Source organism: Curcuma longa, chromosome 10, assembly GCF_044706935.1.
Source record: "Curcuma longa cultivar G26 ecotype Majalengka, Jawa Barat chromosome 10, ITB_CL_G26_1.1, whole genome shotgun sequence".
NCBI lineage: Eukaryota > Viridiplantae > Streptophyta > Magnoliopsida > Zingiberales > Zingiberaceae > Curcuma > Curcuma longa.
Genome location: NC_133870.1, coordinates 9054769 through 9079046, shown reverse-complemented (window position 1 = coordinate 9079046; position 24278 = coordinate 9054769). Strand labels below are relative to the sequence as shown.

Below are 24278 nucleotides of genomic sequence, written 5' to 3'. Positions count from 1 at the left end.
CTGATGCAACGGTAGAGCACAGTCTAAGGACTGAATTCTCACTATTATGAAAAATTAAACTATGAGCTGTTTGGTATAGCACTTTTCCATTTACCTAAATGTTAAATGAAAAACTTTTATAGAATAAGATTTATCACCTTTAGAATTAATTGACCTGAAAAACTGATTACCTGATACTAATTAAAATTTTTTTATTAATTTAATTAATTCAATTTCGAATAATTTGATCCGTTTGATTTTAATTAAATATTTAATCCTATTGTATGGATTCCATGCCACCTTCATAATTAATTAGACATCCAAGATCAATTTTTAATTACGAAATGCCAACATAAATATACGATCAGCCTTCAGTCAAGAATCATCAACCGTAAGAGTAACTTGAAACAAGAACAAACAATGATGACAGGAACATGCGACAACCAACAAATGCGACAATCATATTTACAACCATTCCCAATGATAAATCTGTATTATTCATGTAATACGTCGACCTAACCTAGCTATTCCAAGAGTCCAAAGAATATGAACAATAAACAATGAGCAAGCTCAATGTACAAATTTTACATTTACAATCTTGACCAAAAAAAAAAAAAGGCCAACGCATGGATTACCTAGTTCTGTACAGCGGTAGCCATGTTATTCTGGCTTGAATCAACCTGCATCATCCAAGAAGTATGAATCATGGTTCAATGAAGATGAAATTGGAGGAGTGAAATTGCTAACAATGAGGATGCACTTACAGTGACTTAGCATTCTACCCAGGCACTGAGAGCAAGCATATGAGCAGAAATGACCCACAACAGTCGCGAAATGCCATGTACATGGACACATGCAAGTTCACCAATACGAGAAAAATGTCAATCTTAAGACTGGGAAGGCCCCTGGTATTTCTCGATTGATTCCCTTTTGTGTTCGGGATCCATGCTGCAATTTTAAAAGCTCACAATTAACAAAATAGGTTCTCAGTGATAAGGAGTTTAATGTTTCAATCTTACCTAACTAGAAATTTTGAAAAACAAAATAACTAGAGCAGGTTAGCTGGGAAAATTTTAGAATGTTTAGCGTTTATTATGTCATATTTCAGCAATGATAATAAGCTTCAGCATAAAGATTCTTATCACCAAATCAAATCCTTTACCCACAAATAAATTCAACTGCCCTCAACAACCTCAGGTGGCACACAAAACTGGGTATTCTTATCAGTCTCGACATCCTTTTGAGTCAGAGCTATGGGCGGTAACAGATCATGAGACCACAATCCTTGCTTTTAAGGGTTGAACATAGAAATTGAGAAGCTTAAAACATTGCATTTTTTGCTTGTGAAGAAGCTAACTAATTTCATTCTTTCGGCAACCACCTTTTTTTTTTTTTAATCAAACACATGAATTAATTTATCATCTATTCAGAGACAAAGGGCTCCTTCACCATAAGCTAGACCATATACCAAGTTTAAACGGGGGAATTAAATCTAACTTGGGTCGGCTTGGTTGACAGAACATTCTTCTGATTTATTTTGCACCAAAGCTGAATTTGACTCAAATGCAAACGAACATCTAAAAATATGAAATAGGAATAATGACCAAAACATAGCTGAAAATGAACAGATAACTGAAGGACAAAAAAAACAAATTAATTTGGGCCAAACATGCAAAAAAGAGAAAATCATCTAACCAATTTGAATTCTCTCCTGATGCATGCTTCAAGAAAGATTAAAAACATTTTAATGAACTTGAATTCTCTTCTGATACATCCTTCAAAAAAATTTACACAGATTAATGAAGTTGAGCATGAAGAACCCTACGTTCAAGTTTGAAGGGTTCAAAATGTTTATTTTCATTGAATAGCTTACTAAAATTGTCCTGTGAAATAATATCATTGGAACACTTGAATTTAAAGATGCAACAAGGAAGCAGTAATTAATCCTGTGGTCATTATTGGTGTTGTTATTTTTCAACCATACTTTGCTTATTAAATGTAAACCACATTGAAAGGAGATCAACTTTTGATGCTTAATGAAATTGTTAGCAGAAGAACACGCTTTGCTGCGTATATAAAGTAGTTGACTCCACCAAAATAGACTAAGTGCTTCCTTGTTTCAACATCAGTGAGCCAAGGATCATATTTTTAGTGCTTGACAACCATTCACATTTTTCTAAGAGGACCTTCCATTGCTTTTCCCGAAATAGAACCATGGTAAATCAATTAATCATCTAGCCAATTCATGGAGAAAGAAAATTCATTGGCGCTGCCAAATTCCCTGGTATAACAGTGTGGTGCATAAAAATAGAACACTAGGCAAGAACATTAGTGTGAGTTTGGGAATTGTCATGCTACCACAAGTTTTATTAACTGATTTGCTTCTAAATCTCTAATAGTTGATCCTCCAGCATTTAGTAATTTTATTTATTTAAATTCAATTGCAATCATCTATATTTTGGTTTTGTTGGCTTAAAAGGTTTGGTGTTTCAATTTCTCTGATATGTTTGAACCTACAGCTCAAATTCCTTGGCTGCAGATAAAAACATAGTCTATGCACCAAATAAAACAGAAATCACTTTGTAGGATGGATAAAATAAGTTAAATAAACAGTTTGCTGTAGGAAAAGTTACCTATTCCTCAATCCAAGCAGTGTGCTGTGAACAGCACGAGCAGAAGCTGAAAAAGGAGCTATAGCAGCAGCAGGAGCTCCTCGAACAGCCATTGCAAGAGCAGAACCAGCACCAGCACCACGCTGATAAGCTTTTAAAGGATTCCCAAGCAAACCTGAGGTAGTTCTACCAAAGCCATCACTTAGACTCTCATAAGCCTGCAGATGAGAGTGAAAGTTATCATTGATATACCTGTTCCTGTTGGGCGTACATTAATTGAAAAAACACTCTGATGTGCTATGAAGAAGACAATGAAAATACATGATTAGCATTTTCACTTCCTAGTATGTAGCTAGCAGGGACTTAGTTGAGTTTTGTGTCCATTAGCAGGTTTCTGCAGTTCCAGTAATGGAACATTAAGATGTCACACCTTCTGTATTGCTCTATATAGAACATGTTTAGTGGAGCAAAAAATTTCTTATTACTTCAAAAGATCATGTCTAAAATTCAATGAATTTTTATGCACACCCAAAATGCTCCTGATTGTGCTCATGAAGAAGACAGTGATATGGGATTTTATCTTTTTCGCTTCAGCTATGTGCAACGAATAGGTGACATTGTTGTGAAACATTAGAAAGTAACACCTACTATATGAAAACACCTCGTATTGTTGTGAGGTCCATTATCAACTGCATTGACATTACTTCAGAAGATCATGCGTAGTAGTGGAAGAATTTTGTAGCCAAGCATGCTTGTTATGTAGTGCTTAGCATAACCTTGTAACACAGTGCATCAAGATAGATATGCTTGCTGTTTTTTACTTTGAAAGGATTCAGCAGTAGTTAATCGTCAATCACAGAATCACAAAGAAAAGCATGAGTCATAAAGTCTCATCACACCCATCAACATAACTTGGGAAACTAGAGAATAATCATACCTGTTGGATACCTTCCTGTGCATTTTCTGGTTGATTAGCTCTTACACTTGTTATTTTCCTCTTTATCTCAGACAATGGTACAGACGAAGGACTACTTGTTAGGATGTATTCAGTTTGGAGCAAGATTTCCTGGACTCCAGCAGCTAAATGAACCCCCAAGCCAACGGCTTCAATTGAGATACTCTTTATGAAGGCCATTGCACCTGCAAAATGAGGCAGACAATTTAGTGGAGCTAAATTTTGAATCATGTAGATGAGACACAAGAATCGAATACATCAGCAACTGTAATATTAGTGCATATAACAACTCAAAAAGTATAATGATTAACTTGAGTTTCTTGTAAGAACTCAGTGTTCTTTTTTCCCCCAACTTCCTATAAGAATTAAATCCAAGATACTCTCCTGTTCAGAGATATATCAGAACTATGAATCATCCCTATTTACATTGTTTGGGAAAAATCACCATATCTTGCACTTTCTAAACAGTTATATTAACTTTCCAAGGATAAGACATGATATGCAGCCATCTTATACAAGAAACATTAATCATCTTGAATGGGTTAGTTATCTGTTGTTAAAGTCAAATATCAAAATAACACAAGATAAGACAATCATCTCTATCAAGACAGCAGAACATGAAAGCTTACCTCTCTGCATTCCCTTCAGCAACTTATGATCTTTCTTATAGCTTTTTAATGGCAAGCAAACCAACTTTTTAGTACCAGAACTGACGGCAAACAAAGACTTCATGGGTGGAAGCCCTTTCAACAGATCCCGAACCTAAACTACACATTCTAATTAGTATAACAGTCCAATACATTATCCTCATAATTTTAATCCAGCAGAAGCAGATAAAATGAAAAACAACCTGATTGTTAGCAATATCTTCCAACCACTCCCCAATGACAGTTTCAAAAATATTGTTCCACCCATAAACCCCAATGGCACAAACTTGTTTAAGCTTCAAATCGATCCCCTGCAAACAAAGCCAACAAGAATCAGAACATAGCAAAAATTTACTAGAAACAGAGTTTGTCTCTTCCACATGCTTCATTTTAGTAAAACCAATTATTGATATAAGTCTCAAGTGATTTGAAATGCAAGAGCTTTCTCACAAGTCCAGAATCACAAAATGATCCTAAAGAAACGAGTGAACAGGAGACTGAAAAAGTATAGTTATTTCCCTTATCAAAATTGACCAAATTTATGTAATCTATTTATGTTAGTTTTCAATGCTAACACATGATTTTTGTCATCAGGATGCAATATTGAATAGAATATAAAATAGTAATCACGTTCACTTTTAGGAATAATAAAAACATATCCTATAAAAGCACAAAAAATTGAATAAAGCAATAGTTGTTCAAGTCATTAATTTTTATAATTTGTTAGAATTTAAATTTTTAGAAATAAGTGTAATATTTTAAAAGGTTGTTTAGTTTTTTTTTAAAAAATAGGATAATTAGAATTTTTATTGGAATAAACTAAGACTTTTATGAAAAATAAATCATCATTCTACAAAAAAGGATTAGGATCCATGTATTAGGTAATTTTGAAGTTAATAAAATTTATAATATCCTTTTCTCTAGGTGAGAATTGCCAACTTTGCTTTGGGTAAGAATTGCTAAGTTTTTTTCTTTATGAGAATTGCTCATCGGTTGTGCTACATCATTGAGCAAAGAGCTCACTAAAGGAAATAACCATTGCACGTGAGGCACAAGGTAAAAAGCATGATACTCCAGCAAAAAATAAAATAAGAGGGTTCAAATTATTCTGTAATAGACAGGATATCTTGACAAACAAATTAGACTCTGTTATCACCTCTTACAGGTATGACATGCGGGATCTGCATTTCAAGATCCCCACTCATCAGGTCTTTGAGAATTATCACTTATCAATCCCTGAAAAGTTCCACAATGCAACTACCCAAATAGATATGACTGATTTCAATCTTAAATATGATTGCATGATATATAAAACACGTATGCAACATCACTCTCACTCATGCTTGTGCAGAACATGTGACATCTCTGTCACACGTGTGCAGAACCCAATGTCAACCACTTCCAAACAAAACATTTTCACCACTTAAGTGAGTTCTTCCACCTCTAGTAGATACTAAATTTTTTGTTATCCCAAAACTATTAATTGGGCAAATTCTTTCACAAAATTACATATGTACGTGCTACCTCCAGTAGATATTCAAGTTTGTCCTATCATACACTATCATAGAACCAAAACAAGCTGAGATGTCAAGGAACTTATTATAAGTTCAAGCAACAAAATTTTTCATGGAGGGAAACAGACTGATTCCATCATGTAAGTCTATTCAATAAAGCAACATGAGTGTAACAAAAAAAAAGGGAAATGATCCTATGAGTTCCATTTTTATTTATTTTTCTTGCAGCTATTATATCTGATTGGATCTTCCAAATGGCATTTATAAAGTTATGGTTTATTGCATCAAAAGGTAGAAAATCAAGTACAATTCATAATGAACTGTGCCTAATGGCAACCTAAAGGGTAAAACTGGAAGGTCAAAATGGATGCTGACAATTCAACCCAGCCTCAGTGGAGTAGTGATAGTAGTCCCTCGAGATACCTTAGTAAAACATCATTTCTCCAAGTATACTACCAAAGGACCAGCTACAGTTGTCTCTTCAAGTCATAATAATGGAAGAATGAAAAAACAGCAACCTTAAGTTAGTAAAATACCTTCCATGGAACTAAATTGAGAAGTTCAGCATAGTTTCCTCTTCTTAATGAAGCTGGGTCAAAATGACGAGGGATATAATCAACCCGTACAATCAGGGCCTTAACAACACATTTCTACAATGAGAGAGATTGGAAAAGATCAGACATGATGAGGCTTGCCACTATTGCCAAATATCATAGCACATAATTGCACTTTGCAACAATTCAGAAGAATAGGAGCATGACAAAAAAAAATGCTGAAGCAGTTTTTGTAGAACACTGATTAACACAAAACTGCCATTGTAACTAAAATTAGGGGCAGAAAATCATATAACCATATAATATAGTCAGAAACTATTTTTGTTGTTTACAGAACTAAAGTCTTTGTCACTACTAGTTGGAATGTCAATTCAAGTAACACCAATTATTAGTTAATGACATCAGAAAATAATTAAAACCTGGCTTCCAATATCCAACTTAATAATATTCAGCACAACCTGAAAAGTAATGGATATGCCAACATCTAGTGACCAGTAAAGGCTGAGTAACTAATCTAGAAGTTTGATCCAAATCCGACATAGAAGCACTAATTATTCACCTCCTGATTGCTTTTCAAACTTACTTCTTCAAGGTTATTTACTTGGAGACAAAGAATAAGTCCAATAAGCCAAGTTGTAAATAGAATTTGATTGGCCAATATTTGATTCTGGCTACTTAGTGGTATGGTATACTACATCAGGAGATAACTGGTTGGCCAGATCCAAAAATTGATTCATTATGGATTTAAGATAATATGTTAATGTCGAATTCATTATGACAGAATAATTTTGAGGTTAGATCTGTGTAAGTAATACTGCAGAAAAGATGACATAATGTTTCTTTATTTTTCTCATGCATATCTCAAACTTTTGGCTGACCCCAAATAGTTGGAGAAACACAACTTGATGATAATGTTTGCATCATAAACTCTTGAATGAAAAGATAAGCATCATATTTCCTTCATCCAACTATTTATAGATTACTCTTAATAATGGCAACATCATTATAACATGAAATCAGATCCCATACAAAGTTCAGGGGTTAACCATTTAATGAGCAACAATGACTACAAACACCCATCAGCCCAACTATTTGGTCAGGAATCTTACACTTCTACTGAACTTTATATAAGAGGTATATTGCTAATGTTCAAATCTTTTAATTCATTATCCAAGATTAATAAAGAAGCTATACTTTACCTGTGAAATGTGAACTAAAATAAAAAAAGTCAGTAAAACATTCTAATTGCCAACACCAGGATTAATGGTTTCAAAACTAGCCTGAAAAAATGGAAGTAGAGCCTCCTCCACTACAAGTGGCTTTCCAGACCTTCGGCTCACTGATATTGATGTATCAGACCCATCCAAAATATTAGGTGAACTAGGAGAGGAGTCATCAAACGATTCATTCCCAAAAAAATTGGTGAGAAAAATTAGTTGTGTTTGATCAAGATGCAACCGAAGAGGCAGAAACTCAAGAAGTAACCTGAAAACACCAAAATATGAGCCCTGATGAATTCAACAAATAGCATCGACACACAATGCAGGAAAAGAAGTAGGTTTTAATTCATTATATAGGTGTTTTTATGAACTTTCATGATTCTCCATCGTTCTTTAATAATAAGCAGATAAAACAAGCTACATGCAAGGTTATATTGTTATATATGTGAATTTAGCATTGATGAATATCAAAGTTTTGTCAGGAATTAGGGATGTCCTGGTTTGCAAGTTTGAGTAGCTTAACCAATTTTCTAAAGCAATTACTAGCACTACAAATAAGTAATATTAAACATAAGTGAGAAAATTGTTACATGATCTAATAAATAGAATAAATGTACAAAATAAAGCATCTGACAATCACCTGCAATCCTCCAAAGGTGTGACTGGGTTGGGCCTGACAGTTTCCAAATTCAATTTGAATGCTTTAGCATAGGATTCTCTTGGATGGTCTTTTGAATGATAGTTGCCTAAAACCTTAAACATTAGTAACATATAATTCAGAATTCAGTCAGTTCCTTTAATCAGTATTTCTGGTGTTAAGACTACAATTGAAGGTAATAGAAAGCTAAGACAAAGTCGTACCATCTTCCAAGGTGCATCATCGCTTCTGTCATACAGATTAAAATCTTGGATTGTAAGAGAGAGCTTTGATACATTAATTTCACCTTCAGGATATATGTCATATTGAAGATACAACCCTACCAAATTAAGCTCCAAGAATGTGCTCCTATCTCTTCCATCAATTCCCTTTGATTTAGCCCAGTCAAGTCCAGCATACATGCACCAACTTGCTTCCATATCTTTAAGAAATATTCTCCCTTTCGGTGGGCAATGATCAGCTGTGGAAATATTTTCACATCCAAATTCTCCTTCTAAAAGAGAATTTCCTTCCGGCTGACTTCGCATTGTTGAAATATGGTCTTCAACAATCATAAAGCCATCATCAACGTACCATCCACCTTGTTTATATTCAGTGTCTCTATGAGTCGAAATATCCAGTGTGCATTTGTCGTGTTCAACTGGATAATGATTGATGGAGTGTGACTGGGCTGATGGAAGCATGTCAGGTGGATAGTACCTCTCAATTACCTGAGGCATAACAGGTTTGTCTAAAAATATACCCACTCCTTTACTATAAGATGAATCAGCAGCAGCAGAATCCACAGAGGTTCCAGACTGTAGTATGCCCTCTAGCTTGTGCTGTTTGTGCGAAACATGAGCCATGCTGCAAAAATCAGATGTCGGACTGGATTCAAAAGCATTCTCGAGGATGCCATCCAATAACCCACCTGTAGGTTCCTCTTGATAACTAGTTGAGAGCAAAGAACTGCTTGAGACATCTCTCATTCTATTCCACCGAGACTGCAAGTGCATCAAAGAGTCTTCAACATCAGGTGCATAAAGCTGCTGAAGCTGAGCAATCAAACGGAAAAGGCTAGATGTTGTGTCGCTACAAGATTCTAGATTGACGTGTGATTCTGAAAATTCAAGTTCCCAGAAGAGCCCTCTAATTCTTAATATAGCCTGCAGAATGGAAACCTGAGCAATTTTTGAATATCCCGCCCTTTGAACATAGCTTATAGAATAACCATCAACATCCGATGGGGATACATGTGATTCAGAAATAAGCAAGCCCACATCCTTCAGATGAATATTGTAATCAATGGTTGAATCTGGGTTAGTATGATTATAGAGGCTCAAGGATGAAGCAGCCAAAAGACATGCTGTGACTGCAGTGTCTTTCTCTATGTCAGCTTCCAAATCACAATTATGCCTGATGTCAGGATCTTTACTGCCAACAACGAAGTCTGCTGTAGCGTAGGGTTCATAACCCAAAGCAACATCCACCAAATCCAAGAAAAATAGCACTTTATATTTTGTTCCATCATTCTCCAAATTCTCCTTCTCTTTATCAGAAGAATTGAAATATGATAATATAGAACTAATCCAATCTAACCGACCACCAGGTCCTATAATTGTCCCACATCGGACAATAATGGATGTGTAACTTTGTTGTAACAGTGGATTCCACATGTTAGTTATACCAGTACCAGCAAGACCAAAAGTCAATGCATTAGCACCTTCACCATTACCCCGTTTCATTGCAGAATTCCGAAAGGTTAATAGACATATATCTGGTATAACTTCAGAATATTTTTGATCATGTGCAACAGTAGGAGATTTTTCTTCATTAAAGACAGAACCCCACAAATCACCTTCTCTGTGATTGATCCATAAATAATTTGTGCCAGAACTTCCACCAATGTTAGAGACAGATAGCAACTCAAACTTGTCAATTTTCAGTCTAAAGCAATCCCATAGTCCCTGTAGCTCCTTTTGTATTAAGTGACTAACCTCGAGTGTTTCATTTAATCTAATACAAGCATCTATGGCATCACACTTCACAAGAACAGATGCTTGTGATGCGGTGGTAGTGACTGCTATATTTTTCTTCATGATATCAGTGTTTATATTACTGTCCATCCCAACTGTTGCCGTCGAAAATCCATCAATGACATTATTTAGCAAACAAGTCAAAAATTTATAATCATGATTATCAAGATTGATCCATACACAACACAACTGAATATGCAAAAAAAAGGAAGAATTAAGAATCAACTCCTGGCGAATATTACAGTGTGTCTCCTCAAGGTCATCTGCATCAGTTATAGAGGAGAACTCTGATCCTTTTCCAATAATTTTATTTCTGTTTTGATCACGTGATACAGCCAAACTCCAAACACGATCTACCATCCAACTACCAGTCACTGAACCCTGTTGCCATAGCATAGTAATTCCAGAACCTGAATTCTTTCTTATCCCGCTAACTGATATGATCTTCACAGAAGAAAAAAACTGTTTTTCTAGAGTACAAACTCCACCATCTAAACCATTTTCCTTTGAAGATTCAACCAAGTAAACATCCAAGTTTTGTGTACTCAAGTGAATTGAACTGGAAGACATGGATGGTTGATCCCTTGCAGAATTTACATTTGGAAAAGAAAAGGAATCCGAAGCTTCTTTAGGGTTTAAAGGTGTAGAATGCTCAAGTACAATGAGTTTATCCAAAAGGGAAGAGCTCCGAGAATCTCCATAATACTCTGGCGGGAAACAAATGATTATCCTAGACTGAGGAAGAATTAAATTTCCTTGAAGAAATGTTCTTGGGGGCACACTTGTAATAGAAGAGGTGTCAGTTTTAGCAACTTCAGAAGATGAGATAGTAGTCCTTTCACATAGCATATCAGATTCAACATCTTTGGTTTGATTGTTTATCTTTGAGTGATTTACTTGATTAAAGAGATACAGAAGCATGTCAACTAGACTATAGTGAAACCACAAAATGAAAGGTGGGAAATAGACAACAAAGGATGTCAGAGCCATCAAGTCATTTGAACCTTTTGGGTTGACATTCAACTTACAGCTGCAATTGCCAAATGACTCAAACAACCTAAACTGACTTATGCCACCCAAGGTACTATCCTTCCCAGCCAAATCTGAATCACAATCTGATATACAAAAAGGAAATGGAGGAAGAGAATCTTGGATTTTTTCTTTTATATGGTGGTTTAGAAACAATTGCTCATTGGAGTTATTCTGGTCACCACCTGACAGAAAGCCTGTGGAATAGCTTTGAGCATCATAGTATGCATCAACTTTGACACGTTCCACTGATGCACTAAATTTTGTATTTCCAGAATATGTCTGTTCGCTTCATCAAATATCTCAAATTAGTTGGCATACAATTGATAGGAAATAGAATTCAAATACTGAAAGGTAAAGCATAACAAGGAGTGGAAGAGAAACCTTCACCTCGAATTCTAGAACTAAATTATGACACTTCGCTTCAATGTGATGCATCTTGTTATCAACAGGAGTAACTTTGTTTGATCTGGAAACAGCAATATTTGCCGATGAAGGACAGCTTAATGACCTAGAATTTATCTCATCCAATAATGGCTCAAATAAATTGTTTGAACCACATAAATAATGCTGATCATCACCAAGGAAAACAATGACACTGATACCAGCTATTGCAGCTTGTAAACTAGTCTCCACATGTTGTTCTGAATCAAAACAGATGCAAATAGATGTTTTGCCAATTATTATACAACTGGTGTTATTAAACAGTAAAAGAAAAGATCTAATTAATGCATTTGTTCTAGTGCAGTGCCCTAAATTAATAGATGTTTATTGCCAAAGCAACCAAAAAGAAGTAGACTCATAGATCAAACAAATGATCCAACTATTTGGGCCTTGTTATAAGCCTGACACTATGGTAGGCTGGGCTGCATTTTGAAAGATCAGAGGATAGCAACATGAGAAGAGAGATTGAAAAAAGAAGTAAACAATTGACTTCCAAATCATGGTTAGGCAGAGGAGAACATATGCATTTAGTCTAAACCTACCTAGATACAACTAACTTAGGCTACCAATAGATCAAAATGCTGAAATTTTTCCATAATTATGGGCTAACATTATTAAATAGTTAGTTTTAGTTATAATAAAAACTCTGACTAGATAAGTGGAAACCACAATGTTAACCCATATTGGATGATTGAATAATGTCAAGAGATCTCTCATCGTTATGTGATGGATGGTTGTGTAGGCCTAAACTGTATAACTCTTTGCATTTATATAAAGACCACTTGTATTGTTATAAAGACTCATAAAGTTATTTTCTCATACAAGTTACAAGAAAATAAGGGCATAGGTTTCTCATCCAATTTAGAAGAACTGGAAAATTCATAAATAGGACCAACAATAAAAATATCATTCATGGTCGCATTAAGAATGTTATTTTCCTGCTAAACATTCATGTTTGTAATTTTGATTAAACTTTTATCATTGGATAATGCAAATCTTTGTCAAAAATTAATGTTGATATCTTCATGAGACCAAAATGTTTTGAAATGTCGATATATGAATTAAACTTGTTTTATAGCCACATAAATTTATTTTTAAAACCTGACCAAATTCTTTACTAAGTACAATACATAACTATTTTGTTACAAAACAAAAGGAGTTATTAATTAATGTTATCCAAGTGGAAGAATGATAGAATTTTTTCTACAATTATGAGCTAACATTAAGTAATTGTTTTTAGTTTCAATCAAAATCAAGCTAGATAAGTTGAACCCAGAGTGTTAGGCCATATAGTTGATTGAATCTAGTTCATCAAATCTACTTAAGACATCTCTCATTGTCATGTGATGGATAGTTGTGTACACCTAAAACTATAGTCTTATGAGAATTTCTTAGGAATTTGCATCTATAAAGCAATAAATTATGTGGTTGCTCTGTAGAAGGTTGTCAAAGGAGAGGAAAAATAGGAAGACCTTGCCAGCCTCCCAGAATAAGATATGATTTCATTTGGCAATTTTATTGCTTTGTTCTAGAATCTTGCACGGTGTACCTTCAGTGGTAATAATAATCAAAGGGCATCTTATCTATTTTTTTCTTACCTTTCCTTCACTGTATGTTTACCGCATGACCCAACTCCCCCTTCTCTCATGAAACCCTTATTGCATCATCCTCCCTTCTTGCAAAATTGTGACACCCAGCACTGCGACCTTAAACCCCTCTTTGTGATTTCTTCTCATGGCATGGCAGCCTTGTGATCGCAATCAAGCAAACTTGTGAGGTAGCCTAAATCACAATTAAGCAACCTTGTGACTCCTACTTCACACGATCGTTGGCAAAGTCTCCTCTCCCCATCTGACACCTCATCCTGTGGCAACCTCCTCCTACAGTTGTGAAAGCCCTAGCCCTAGTAATCCTTATCGCCGAAAGTGTTTATTGCAACACCTTTGCCCTCCATCGTGTCCTTAGAGCTTTCCTTTTTCCATCAAGTTGTGTGATCCTTCGCAATTGGCAATTGTTATGAAGCTAGGTCATGAAAATCTCCTTTGCCTTCATTTAAGCCAAACCAAGCTGAGCACCTACAGTGCTCACCCGTGTTTCCACCAACAAAGGAAGAAGCCAGAGTTCCCTTTTCTTTTTCTCTTCTCACTTGGTGAATTCCCCCTCATAGCATTTTCTCCATGGATGGTCGCCATCAACTTCTCAAGCTGTGTTAGGAATGGAAAAGAGAACAAGTGATCCTTATTTCTCTCGAATTAGATATTTTCATCATTAGAACCCTCGCTGCCTGTTGTTGGTGAGTGTTTCCTCTCCCTCGTACTTGGTTGGATTATAAACTTGTAGTCGCAACTTTATTGCTTGAGTCAGACAAAGCATATTACTAATGTTATTCTAGGATAGCATGTGTGTTCCTACATAGATTGAAGAGGCATTTGGGATTAACATCCTACTTAGTAACCTTATTTATTTATTGTCTGTTAGGGTAATATTTGTGCATCTTAGTTTAATTTTGGGAATTACTATTGTTTTCTCTTGTGTTACAATATGAATGCATATTATTTTATATGGTACTTGTCACTATTGTACTATCAAAGGCAGCATGGTAGAGGGGTAGCATGCGTGTTATTCTTATTTATTATCGTTGTTGTAACATAAGGCGTTATGGTGTTCATAACTTATTCTTTCTTTAACATATATTATATTTCAAGTGAGTTATTTGTGTTCCTTGGTGTATTCATGTTAATCCACATTTCCGTTAGGCAAGCTGGTGCAATCTGAATCCTTATAGAAATTTAAATATATGATATTGATAACTATGATAATTTTTTCAAAAGTGAATGTCAAATAAGTTGCTTAATTATGATATGAAAAATAGATAAATATGTTGTTGAATTAAACAAGTGAATTGAAACAGATTTTTTTTGTGTGAGCTTCACTTCATGTTATTGATACACACAGGAGGAATTTTTTGAAAAGTGACTTAGTACTATTTCGTTTGCTACGTATCTTTTAGTTGGGTTTTAGGGTTTAGGGTTTATACTTATATCTAATTGTTTAATACTTTTGAACATTTTCATGTAGAAAATTGATTAATAATAAATCATGTAATTAGAGTAACTAAAGAGACAAGCACACATCATGATACTAAGATAAAGATAATATGAAAAATTGAAACCTAGTGTAATTAATGTGTAATTTCTTATATCGTAACAAGAGAACAATTGAAGACATACTTGAGTCTTGACTTTGTGCCCTTGAGGGACCTTGGTTCATTAGCACATCATGTGGGGCTATTATGGCTTATTTCTATGTGAGGACAGATGTCCTTCCGCTCATCTGAGTATAGCAAGTCACACTCTCTCGAATTGTGTGTGTTTTTTGGTGATTCTTTACTGGATGGATTGCAGGTCATTTGCCTTCTATATGAGATATCTTTTTGTGAATTTCAATCATTCTTTATTGGGTGAACTATGGGTCAGTCACCATTTTATATGATATATATTTATTTCAGATAAAATAAAGAAAAATAATCTACAAAAGCATAAAAGAGAAAATATAAGAGAAAGGTGAACTTGAAATTAAAAAGCAAATAACAAGAAATGACCAATTCATGTTTCATGCTAAGGGAACATGAAATTCATTTAACATGCTAAATTTTATTTTATTTTGCCTTCATGATATTATGTCATGTACATGCTCTCTTACGCCACTCTACACTTGTGGGCTCATGCCCCATGTCCTTTAACTTCAAAGTAGCAAACTTAAGGCAATCGCTGGAGGTTAGATTTTTGTTTTAGTTTTGGGTTATGTTTTGAGGTACCCAGATGACTACTTTTTGAGACGAGTTTCAATGTCACTTTATTTTCATGTTGTGTGATAACTTTATTGTTTTATTTCCTTTATGCACATTCCTGATTTAGTATACTTTTATTTTGCCAACATGAATTTCAGTTATTTGTCTTAGTTTACTTATAAATTTTCAGCATCTATTACTATTTCAACTTTAAGTATTTTATTTCAAATTACTTGATAAAATCTTCAACTTTTATTATTATTTCAGCTTTAAGTAGATGTTTGCTATTTTGTGATTATGATGCAACGATGGATATTATAATGAGGCCTTGGTCATGACAAGAGCAATTTGAAAATCACTTATTATGTGTTCCTTGAGAGCATTTATATTAAGAGACAATGTTAACGCTCAACTCGAGCAAAGATTTGCATGTCCAATTGTGCTTTGAACAACACAAGCATGTTTATATCTTGTTGAATTTCTCCCCCCATGGACATATTCAAGAGAACGAAAATTCACATGAAAACTACACAAATAGTAGGAATAACACTGCAATCATAAATTAAACCAAGAACATATAACAATACTAGGAAGAAATTACTATCGAGTGAAAGGTAATTAAATAATATAAATTACCTTTAGCTACATCGCCCATCCCAGAAGCAAGATTAGATGCAACAGATATTGCATTGAAAACAGAACGTGTCCAGTTCCATATACTTCCGGTACTTGAGTACCCTTGAGAACTTATTTCATCGAAACATTCAAAGAATTGATCAACGCTGCAGAAAATAATCATAATTGATTCAGAGATCATTCACAATGAAAATTATGATAGAAAAAAAGAAACTAAACATAAAAGCAGTGACAGAATCACATTAACCCCACTTTCTTGAAATATATAAACAAGGAACTTATATAATAAAATGATAATTTGTTGAACCCATTATAATTCTAATTATCAAGACATTGAATGAATAGATTGATAATTTGTTCTGCCACTGAATAAGAGCATCATAAATGGCAATTGACAAGAAGGTTGTAAGAAAATAAGAACAGCAAAAATTATGAGAAAGACCAGTGTATGCACAGATATCCGAAATGAATCTTATCAAAGCTCAATGAATCGAAGTGATGAAGTGTAGAACCATCAACTTGGATATCTATCAAGAGACTCTTTCCATAATTTTTTTCTAGTAAGTTTAATTATGATCATTTAATAGTTAATAACTTGATTAAAGGAACTTAATTTTGACAGCTAAACAAATGCTCACGAGACTAGCTCAGACAACATAATGAAAAAAGGAGGATCACACTAACCACAGTAAGAGAACAATTGCTAATTGCATGTCTATATAACAATCTTAGATCAAGTCACATTGCTAAGATGATGACTAATGAGAGGGGAGTTGCATAATGAGATGAACCATACTGCCCTGTGATTCTATGCAATAATCATCCAAATTAAGAAACAAACCTTGCACTTAGGTCTGGCACCATATTACTAGGATCTTCTTGATAAAGATGTTGTGGGACCCAATCATGAATGAAGTTTGTCCTCATAAGCAAAGCATCAGGAACTGTTTCTGGAGTGATTGCAGAAAACACACTTCTTAGTTCACTACCCCTCATGAGTGTATCAGCATCAACATCTAAATAGATAGTATTTGTCACAGCTGTATGGTTTCTATAAGGGGAGTTGAATGAATTTGAAGCTTTATGATAGTGTGTACATTCAGATGCTTTGGTGTTCTTGAGAGAATTCCATATAGCTATCACCCAACTAATACTGCTGGGTCGGACCCTTAAATCTATTGGGTCAATTGAAACCTCCGCGTCAACTTTACTTACATCCAAACATCCATTCTTCCATGGAATGCTCAAGTTTAATGTCACTGAGAACCCACCATCTGCCCCGGTCAAAATTGAAGTGGTATCATGATTCAAGAACCTTCCATTAAGGCCTCTCCCTGTAACATTGTCAAGCTCCAAGCCTTCATCTATATCATCCATTTCAAGAAACTCAACATTAGCTTTTTGGAATTTCATGAAGTTTGTTAACTTAGCCATTGAATCTTCTGAAAGATGAGTTCCAAACTCAGTTTCTTTAATTCGAAGAACTAGAAGCCTACGGGATTTGCCTCTTCTTTCATCCAGATGTGACTGAGGATCAAATGCAACTATGACCCCATTTAGTCTGACATGAAAGCTAGTAAGAAACCATTTCACTACTTTGGCAATTGTTTTAACTCCTTCATGAACGTCTAGAGGGATAGAACCATGGCAATCCTGAGCAATCTCACGCTCAATCCTATCAGGATTGTCATTCATAAGATGTTGACAATCATGTGGCAATGAACTGTCAGCATTTGCCTGAGTAGCACAACTCCCATTAAATGGTCCGAGCACAAGCTCAATCTCATCAATTTCTATCTCACAATTCCTCAGTTTCCAGGGAACTTTAATTGATAGAGACTTTATTGATCCTTCTTTAACCACAATTGGTGCACCAGCAATCTGAAATGGGAAGAAAGGTAGATCATAGTTTAGAAATAAAGGAACCAACAATAAGACATACATAAGAAAAAGAATGTACAATATGGAAGGAACTAAATAAGTAAGTAGGATTATTTTCCCCCCGAATGAAAGACAAAAACAATGTTTAAATGCAAACAAAAAAGGAAAAAATTTCACTTCATCAAGATGAAATAACTCAAAGAAGGTCGCAATAGCTAAATGCTACTCACTGAATTAGATTCTTCATAATAGAACCACCATGGTTATCACATAATGTTACCATAAGGAAAATATTAGATCATTACATTTTTCAAGTGGAGAAAAATTCTCATAAGGAATCTTTATGGCATTCACAAAATCTTCCAAAGTTCAACCTAGTTCATCTGTTGCCATGAAGTGACCAAGTACTATGCTGATCAGCCAAGATAACTTTTTTTTTCAAACAATGAAAATATTGTGTGAATCCAACAACAAACGTGCAATATTTCTCGAAAGGATTTATCTCTAAGGAAAAAAGCTGAAAAGACGCACGCAACAACAATCATCCAGCTCGAGTCTATGTAAACAAAATCCACAACCCGGTACTTCTCACTTTCTTCTAATATAAAAGGCAGAATATTACTCTCACTGGGATTATAATTCTTATAACAAATGCACTGGGATTTGCCAATCCTGCAATAAGCAGACAAACCAAACCAAAAGAAACTGTCGAAATTTCTGCGAGAATCAACGAAATGTGAAGTTCCAGTAACAAATTACTTCCTTTGTACAGGAAATGGATAGTGGAAGAAGAATTGAAAACAATATAAACGAATGAACAAACAAACATCCTCCCAATCCATCCCAATTGCTAATCAGCAAGCAAGACAGAAATCAACTTGAGAACGCACGAGAAAGGAACATCGTTGGGATCACCTTCTGGTTAAGGAAATCAACGTTGAGCGCGAGGTCGGAGAGTTGGATTGTGCCGGTGCCGAGCTGGACATCGAGCTGATCGAGGTCGATGTCGCCCAAAATCACCTCCCCAAGCTTCTTCTTTAGCAGGAACTTGCACACGCGCTTGATCACGCTCGCCCGCGAGAAGTTCCACCGCGAGAACATTGGATTAAGGTGTCTTCCTGCTCCTCCCTCTAGGGTTTGCCCATCAAATGACGAGGATGCGAAGGAGGCGAGGGAAGGAAACCGGCGCACGCTAACGCTACCATCCGATTCTTCGATCAATTTACAGCAGCACGGCGGATCGAGACGACCAGGAAATATCGCAGGATCAGATGAGAGATTGCGCGACGGCAACTAGGAATCCGCAAGAAATGATGAGAGAGAGTACTATGATAACGTCGCCCCTTTGATATTTATCTCACGAGTTATTTCACGAATTAAGAAACGCGGCGGCCCGGTTGCTCGTCGAGACACGCCACGTGCGAGGAGTCACGTGCGCTCTAATTCTTATGGTTTTTCCAGTGGTGCTGGAAGAACAAAACTTAATTATGAAAATTCAATTTTAATTATGGGCAAATATAAAAATGTTTTGAATAAACTCAGTTGATATATAAATTGAAATAAAATTTTGAAACTAATTCCGAAATGAATATAGTTTAACGTAGCCACATGATGGCATACCTATCTAAAATTTAAGAATTAATAAGTTGAATTAAGTAATTTATAATGCTTAAAAAATTCAAATTCAAATTGATTAATAAAATTTTATATGTCTATATAGTTTTTTTGAAAAATAATATTTTTAAAAAATAATTTGCCATTTTATCACGGATGAAAATACTGAAAACATAAAAGACAAAAAAAAATCTGATTCAATTTTAATTTATTTAATAATTTGCTTTTTAATTTTATTTTTTTTGTTTCCTTTATTATATTGTATAATTAATTTTACTCGTTGAGGAGGGTGTGACTAGAACTCTGCAATTGATCACGAATAAATCAATTCATAGCAGGCGCTTCAATTCATCGTAAACTTGACGAATTAAAAAATTTTCAATCCAATCTAATACAGATTAACCTATAGACTTGTCAAAAATAAAAAATATATATAAAATATTAAAACTTTTAAATTTATATTACAATTTAAATGGATCAAATTAAAATTTTTAAATTTAGATTATGATTAAAACAGATCAAACTCTACTAATCAATTAAATTTTTTATTTTTATTTTAAAAATAAATAAATAAACAAATCAATCCAAATCCGTCATAAATCAATCACGTAGATTGTAAATCGCAGATCACAAATTTAAAATCAATTGATAAAATTTTAACTTAATCTATTTAAATTATTTAACGAAATAGATGACATATCCAATTCAAATTGACGGCTCTAATCCCGATAGGATAGAAAAAAATTTTAAAGGGAAAAAAATAAAAGATTATTATTTTCATCACTGTCGTCAAAAAAGTGTTTCTAACTTTATTTATCATCAAAATAATATTTCATCCATCCCACCTAGACTTTTGTTCCAAAAATATTCTATTATAACAACTACACACATGATAATTACTACAACATTAAGAAAAACTTAAACATAATTATAATAGTTAGGATTCATACTTCCAATATAATAGTAACTAGAGATTAAATATTTTAAATTATAATAACTATAATTCATAATTATTATAATATATTATTACCTAATATTAATTTCTAATGAAATATTTATGTTATAATCATTATAAGTATAACTACTCCACCATTATATTATTCATATGAATCAGAGATGTCATAATAATTAAAATTATTAAATAAAATCATCAAAAAAAAATTTAATAAAAACAGAACGGGACTAATAAATAATAATAATAATAAATACAAAATACAAGGAAATAGCAGCAACAGTGTGCAATTCACAGCCATCTTTGTCACTGCATGACCAGGAGACCTTCTACCAGGTGATGAGTGGCAAGGGCTGATGACTGAAATAAGGGGTTTTCTTTCTTCTTTAGCTCCATTTTTTCCTTCTCAGACTCTGCTAGTTCCTCAAAGATGTAGGCCTTAACTTCCTCGAACCTTGCCTCCGAAAGAGAGACCTCAGCTAGAAGCCTCAAAGCATATTGCTCTGTTGCTCCTTCAAAGTCTTTCTTGCGCTTCAGCACCATATGCCCACTGATCTCCCACACAGCTGGGTTCACTTGCGTATCTAAGAGCTCCTCACTCACCTCACCCAAGGCTTGTTTCTCGGCGTAGCACTGCAGAAATTAGAAAACAGAAAGAAAGAAAGAAAGAAAGAACCAAGTAATGAATCTTGACATAGTTTAAATTTGAGAGGATGTGTAATTCAATTGACTGTGGTAAAGAAGATGAAGCTAATTCTTGAATCTCTCCATAAAACCCATTATGGGATTATCGATTCTTGAAGTTGTTTTCTCTTGTTGTTGAAAGAGTGCACCATAAAGCAGCCATGAATCTTACCTCCACCGAAACTGTATTCACAGGAAACTGTATACTGTCTCTTTCTATCCTTTGCCCTTTTAACTCTTATTTTCTTTGATTTACTTAATCTAATTATAACATTTATGTTCATCTTGGAATGTATCTTTATGATCCTAATACATTATTCTTTGTTATTTGTTGCTTCCTAAGTGCCAAACACTGAAATCATAGTCAGACTAGGTTGCAAAAGCTATCAGAAATAGCCTGGGAATAACACATCAAAGAATCTTATCTTGAATCTGACTATCAAGTTCATGTAAAAAATTACATAAAGAAATAGAAATGGAAACAATTATTTACCTGGGGAAAGAGGAAGATCCTCCAGCCGGAATCAGAAATAAGAACGTTAAATGGGATATTGTTGTCTTGAAGACACATGCAAGACTTGGAAACCACATCAGATAAGTCTCTCAAACTATTTCCTCCCTCGTAAACAAGCCCCCTCACTGGATAATTCAGCATTCGTGAGATCTTCACTCCAGTCTGGCACAGACCTTTAGCAACCGGAATTCTTTGAGTAGGAGCTCTCTCCACAGGAAAAGGCATGGACAAAAAATAAGCCTGCATAAACCAACAAACTTGTTTTTTTTTCTTTCAATATCTGTGAATTCGATAAAATGACAAGTAGCTATCAAGAATAGAGTAACCAGCTTTTATCTGAACAAGTCCGGAGTAGTCACCTGGAAATGCAGGTGATTGATGGTGGCAAAGGCACCCAGGCTATTGTAGCCGAGCCTAAAGTATGGGCTTCCAGCTTCCACAGCCATATGAAGAGCGAGCAAGAAACTATTAGGATCAATCTGCTGTGGTAAACAATCCGACACCAGGGGAATCAGCAGGACATGGCCATACTCTATAGGACTCACCTGGGCAAGTAGCAAGCTCAGGCACAAGTTGCAGGAAGATAAGAGGGGGAAAGAATAGCAGGGTGACTCTCAAACTAGGATCATACAACAAATGCTTGCAGGAATTAGCTCTCACATTGATAGCGACGACATTGAAGGAGTTTTCTTCGCCAACTGTAGCACTCTCTAAGAAGCAAGTTTTTCGACCTTTCCCTGCCTCAAAGCAGAATAGGACCTCCTCCTGGCCGACCTTGGTGAAGTTAAACTTCGAAGGATCAAAGGGCTGGAGGACACGGTCGATCCGGAACTCAGTGGGCCTCTTCTTGAGGCGGCGGCCCTCATTCAACTGCGCAATGAAGCCATACGCCCCAGGGATTACCTTCGTCTCGCATGCTGTCACGTCGTATCGGAACAGGCCACGGCTCATCCGATCCTCCCACTACGAAATCCTCAATACTGCATTAAGAAACTGAAAGACTGACATGAAAACCAAAGTCGAAAGGATCTTGTTGAAGAGCGATACCTGTCCAAGCAAAAGACTGTTGAGGAAGAAATCAGGCGGTGGTTCGTCCGTGCCGGCGGAAGAGTTCCTGGGATCGGCATCACCCTTGAAGGAGTATAATGGAAGTTTGGAGACTGCAGATCCAACAAGCATACAAAAGGTCAAGGAAAAAAATCAAACCAAAAAAGATGGGATTTTGCGGATTACCAGGCAAACAGCACTTGCCGAGGCAATTCCGGCCGCAACCGCGGGGCTCGGCCGAGTCGTCCTCCTGGTAATTGGAGAGAACGGTAGGGATTCTTTTAATGGTCATGATCCTTTCCTTCTCCTACTGCGAGTGGATATAAAGGGCAGGCAGGCGAACGGCCACCACCAGAGAGGAAGAGGAGGTCAGAGGGGCTTCCGCCGGCGGAGGGTAGGGCGCCGCGACCACCGTTCGGGGACGGGCTGCGCTCGTTGTCTAAGAGGCGGCGACGCTCACGAGCGGTCTCCACTTGCGGAAGATGGAGGAAGCGGCGGCGGGATCCCCACCGTCCGGCTCCAACGCTACCAGCCGTGATTGTCAAACTCGATCTCGTCTCGGAAATCGCCGGCTTCCCTTCCGATGCTCCCTTTCGCCTACTCTCCTCCAATTATATAAGGGGAAGTGAGCGCGAAAGACAGGTAAACGGTTGGGTTTCGATCTCTGTGTCTATCAGAAATATCAATGCTACGCTGTCTGGAACTTAGAGACGAGAAACGGAAAACACGGAAATAGAAATGGAAAACGGTAATAGTTGAAGTTTTCAGATTTTGAAAACGTCGAAGACCTCATCAAATCGTCACGAAGGGGTGCCACGAAGGGGCAGCGGCGCTGATGGACGCCGACGGGGTGTCCGCGCTGACGGATTTGCTGAGGAGGGAGCCACTAGAAGGGGCGGACAAGGAGCACTGCATGGCAGCGCTATACTTTATGAGCCAGAGGGGCTTGCGTTTTCGGGGCCTAACGAAGGCGGCAGGGCGAAGGGGTGCCACGAAGGGGCACGAAGGGGAAGCAGCGCTGATGGACGTCGGTGGGGTGTTCGTGCTGGCGAATTTGCTGAGGAGGGAGCCACTGGAAGGGGCGGACAAAGAGCCTGGCGAACAAGGAGCAGAGGGGCTTGCGTTTTCGGGGCCTGGCGAAGGCGGCAGGGGCGGAATTCAGTGTTTCCACGGATGAAAACGTTTCCCAGCGTTTCGGAAACGGGGACGTCAGTGTTGTCGCCGTTTCCAGACAGCGGAGTATCAATGTAGTTTATTATGAAAGAAATCCTTTTTCAGCCATTTTTAACTCTTTTTTGTATGATCCTCTTTAGCGTGGAATCTATCACCTAAGCGATTCCACAAGATCAGAAGAAGAATATTATCTTAATTTTGTTGAGATTCGATCTTTGAGCACTTCAGTAAATCTATTCCGTTATAACCAACTCAACTATCTCCCAAGAAATTATGTTACTTAAATTTTTGATTGACAGTCGAATATTTGCCAATTGTCATTAATGTTAAAGTTAGCATATTTCTAATATATTCCCGTAA

General features: G+C 36.0%; 2 protein-coding genes across 3 annotated transcripts; both read right to left on the bottom strand.

Moving 5' to 3' along the window:
• Positions 1-403: 403 nt before the first annotated feature.
• Positions 404-19225, bottom strand: LOC141835975 (autophagy-related protein 2-like). Of its 2 annotated transcripts, XM_074723391.1 has the most exons (14): positions 18850-19225; positions 16895-17934; positions 16054-16199; positions 11574-11827; positions 8343-11465; positions 8122-8234; positions 7542-7746; positions 6244-6357; positions 4397-4504; positions 4176-4308; positions 3529-3731; positions 2613-2809; positions 744-927; positions 404-659 (listed from the first exon to the last, which is right to left on the bottom strand). In XM_074723391.1, the coding sequence occupies exons 1-13, from the start codon at positions 19033-19035 to the stop codon at positions 867-869; spliced, it is 5883 nt and encodes a 1960-aa protein (XP_074579492.1). In that variant the 5' UTR covers positions 19036-19225; the 3' UTR covers positions 404-659; positions 744-866. The 2 variants fall into 2 exon arrangements, with proteins under 2 accessions (XP_074579492.1, XP_074579493.1); XM_074723392.1 differs by lacking the exons at positions 404-659; positions 744-927; positions 2613-2809; ... (2 more) ...; positions 4397-4504; positions 6244-6357 and having other exon boundaries at positions 7603-7746; positions 8122-8227.
• Positions 19226-20732: 1507 nt separating this feature from the next.
• On the bottom strand, positions 20733-23070 carry LOC141835979 (GDP-L-galactose phosphorylase 1-like). Its single transcript, XM_074723396.1, has 6 exons — positions 22932-23070; positions 22746-22858; positions 22359-22661; positions 22058-22243; positions 21678-21938; positions 20733-21133 (listed from the first exon to the last, which is right to left on the bottom strand). Exons 1-6 carry the CDS (start codon positions 23035-23037, stop codon positions 20807-20809), a joined length of 1296 nt encoding a protein of 431 aa, XP_074579497.1. The 5' UTR covers positions 23038-23070; the 3' UTR covers positions 20733-20806.
• Between the last annotated feature and the right edge of the window lie 1208 nt (positions 23071-24278).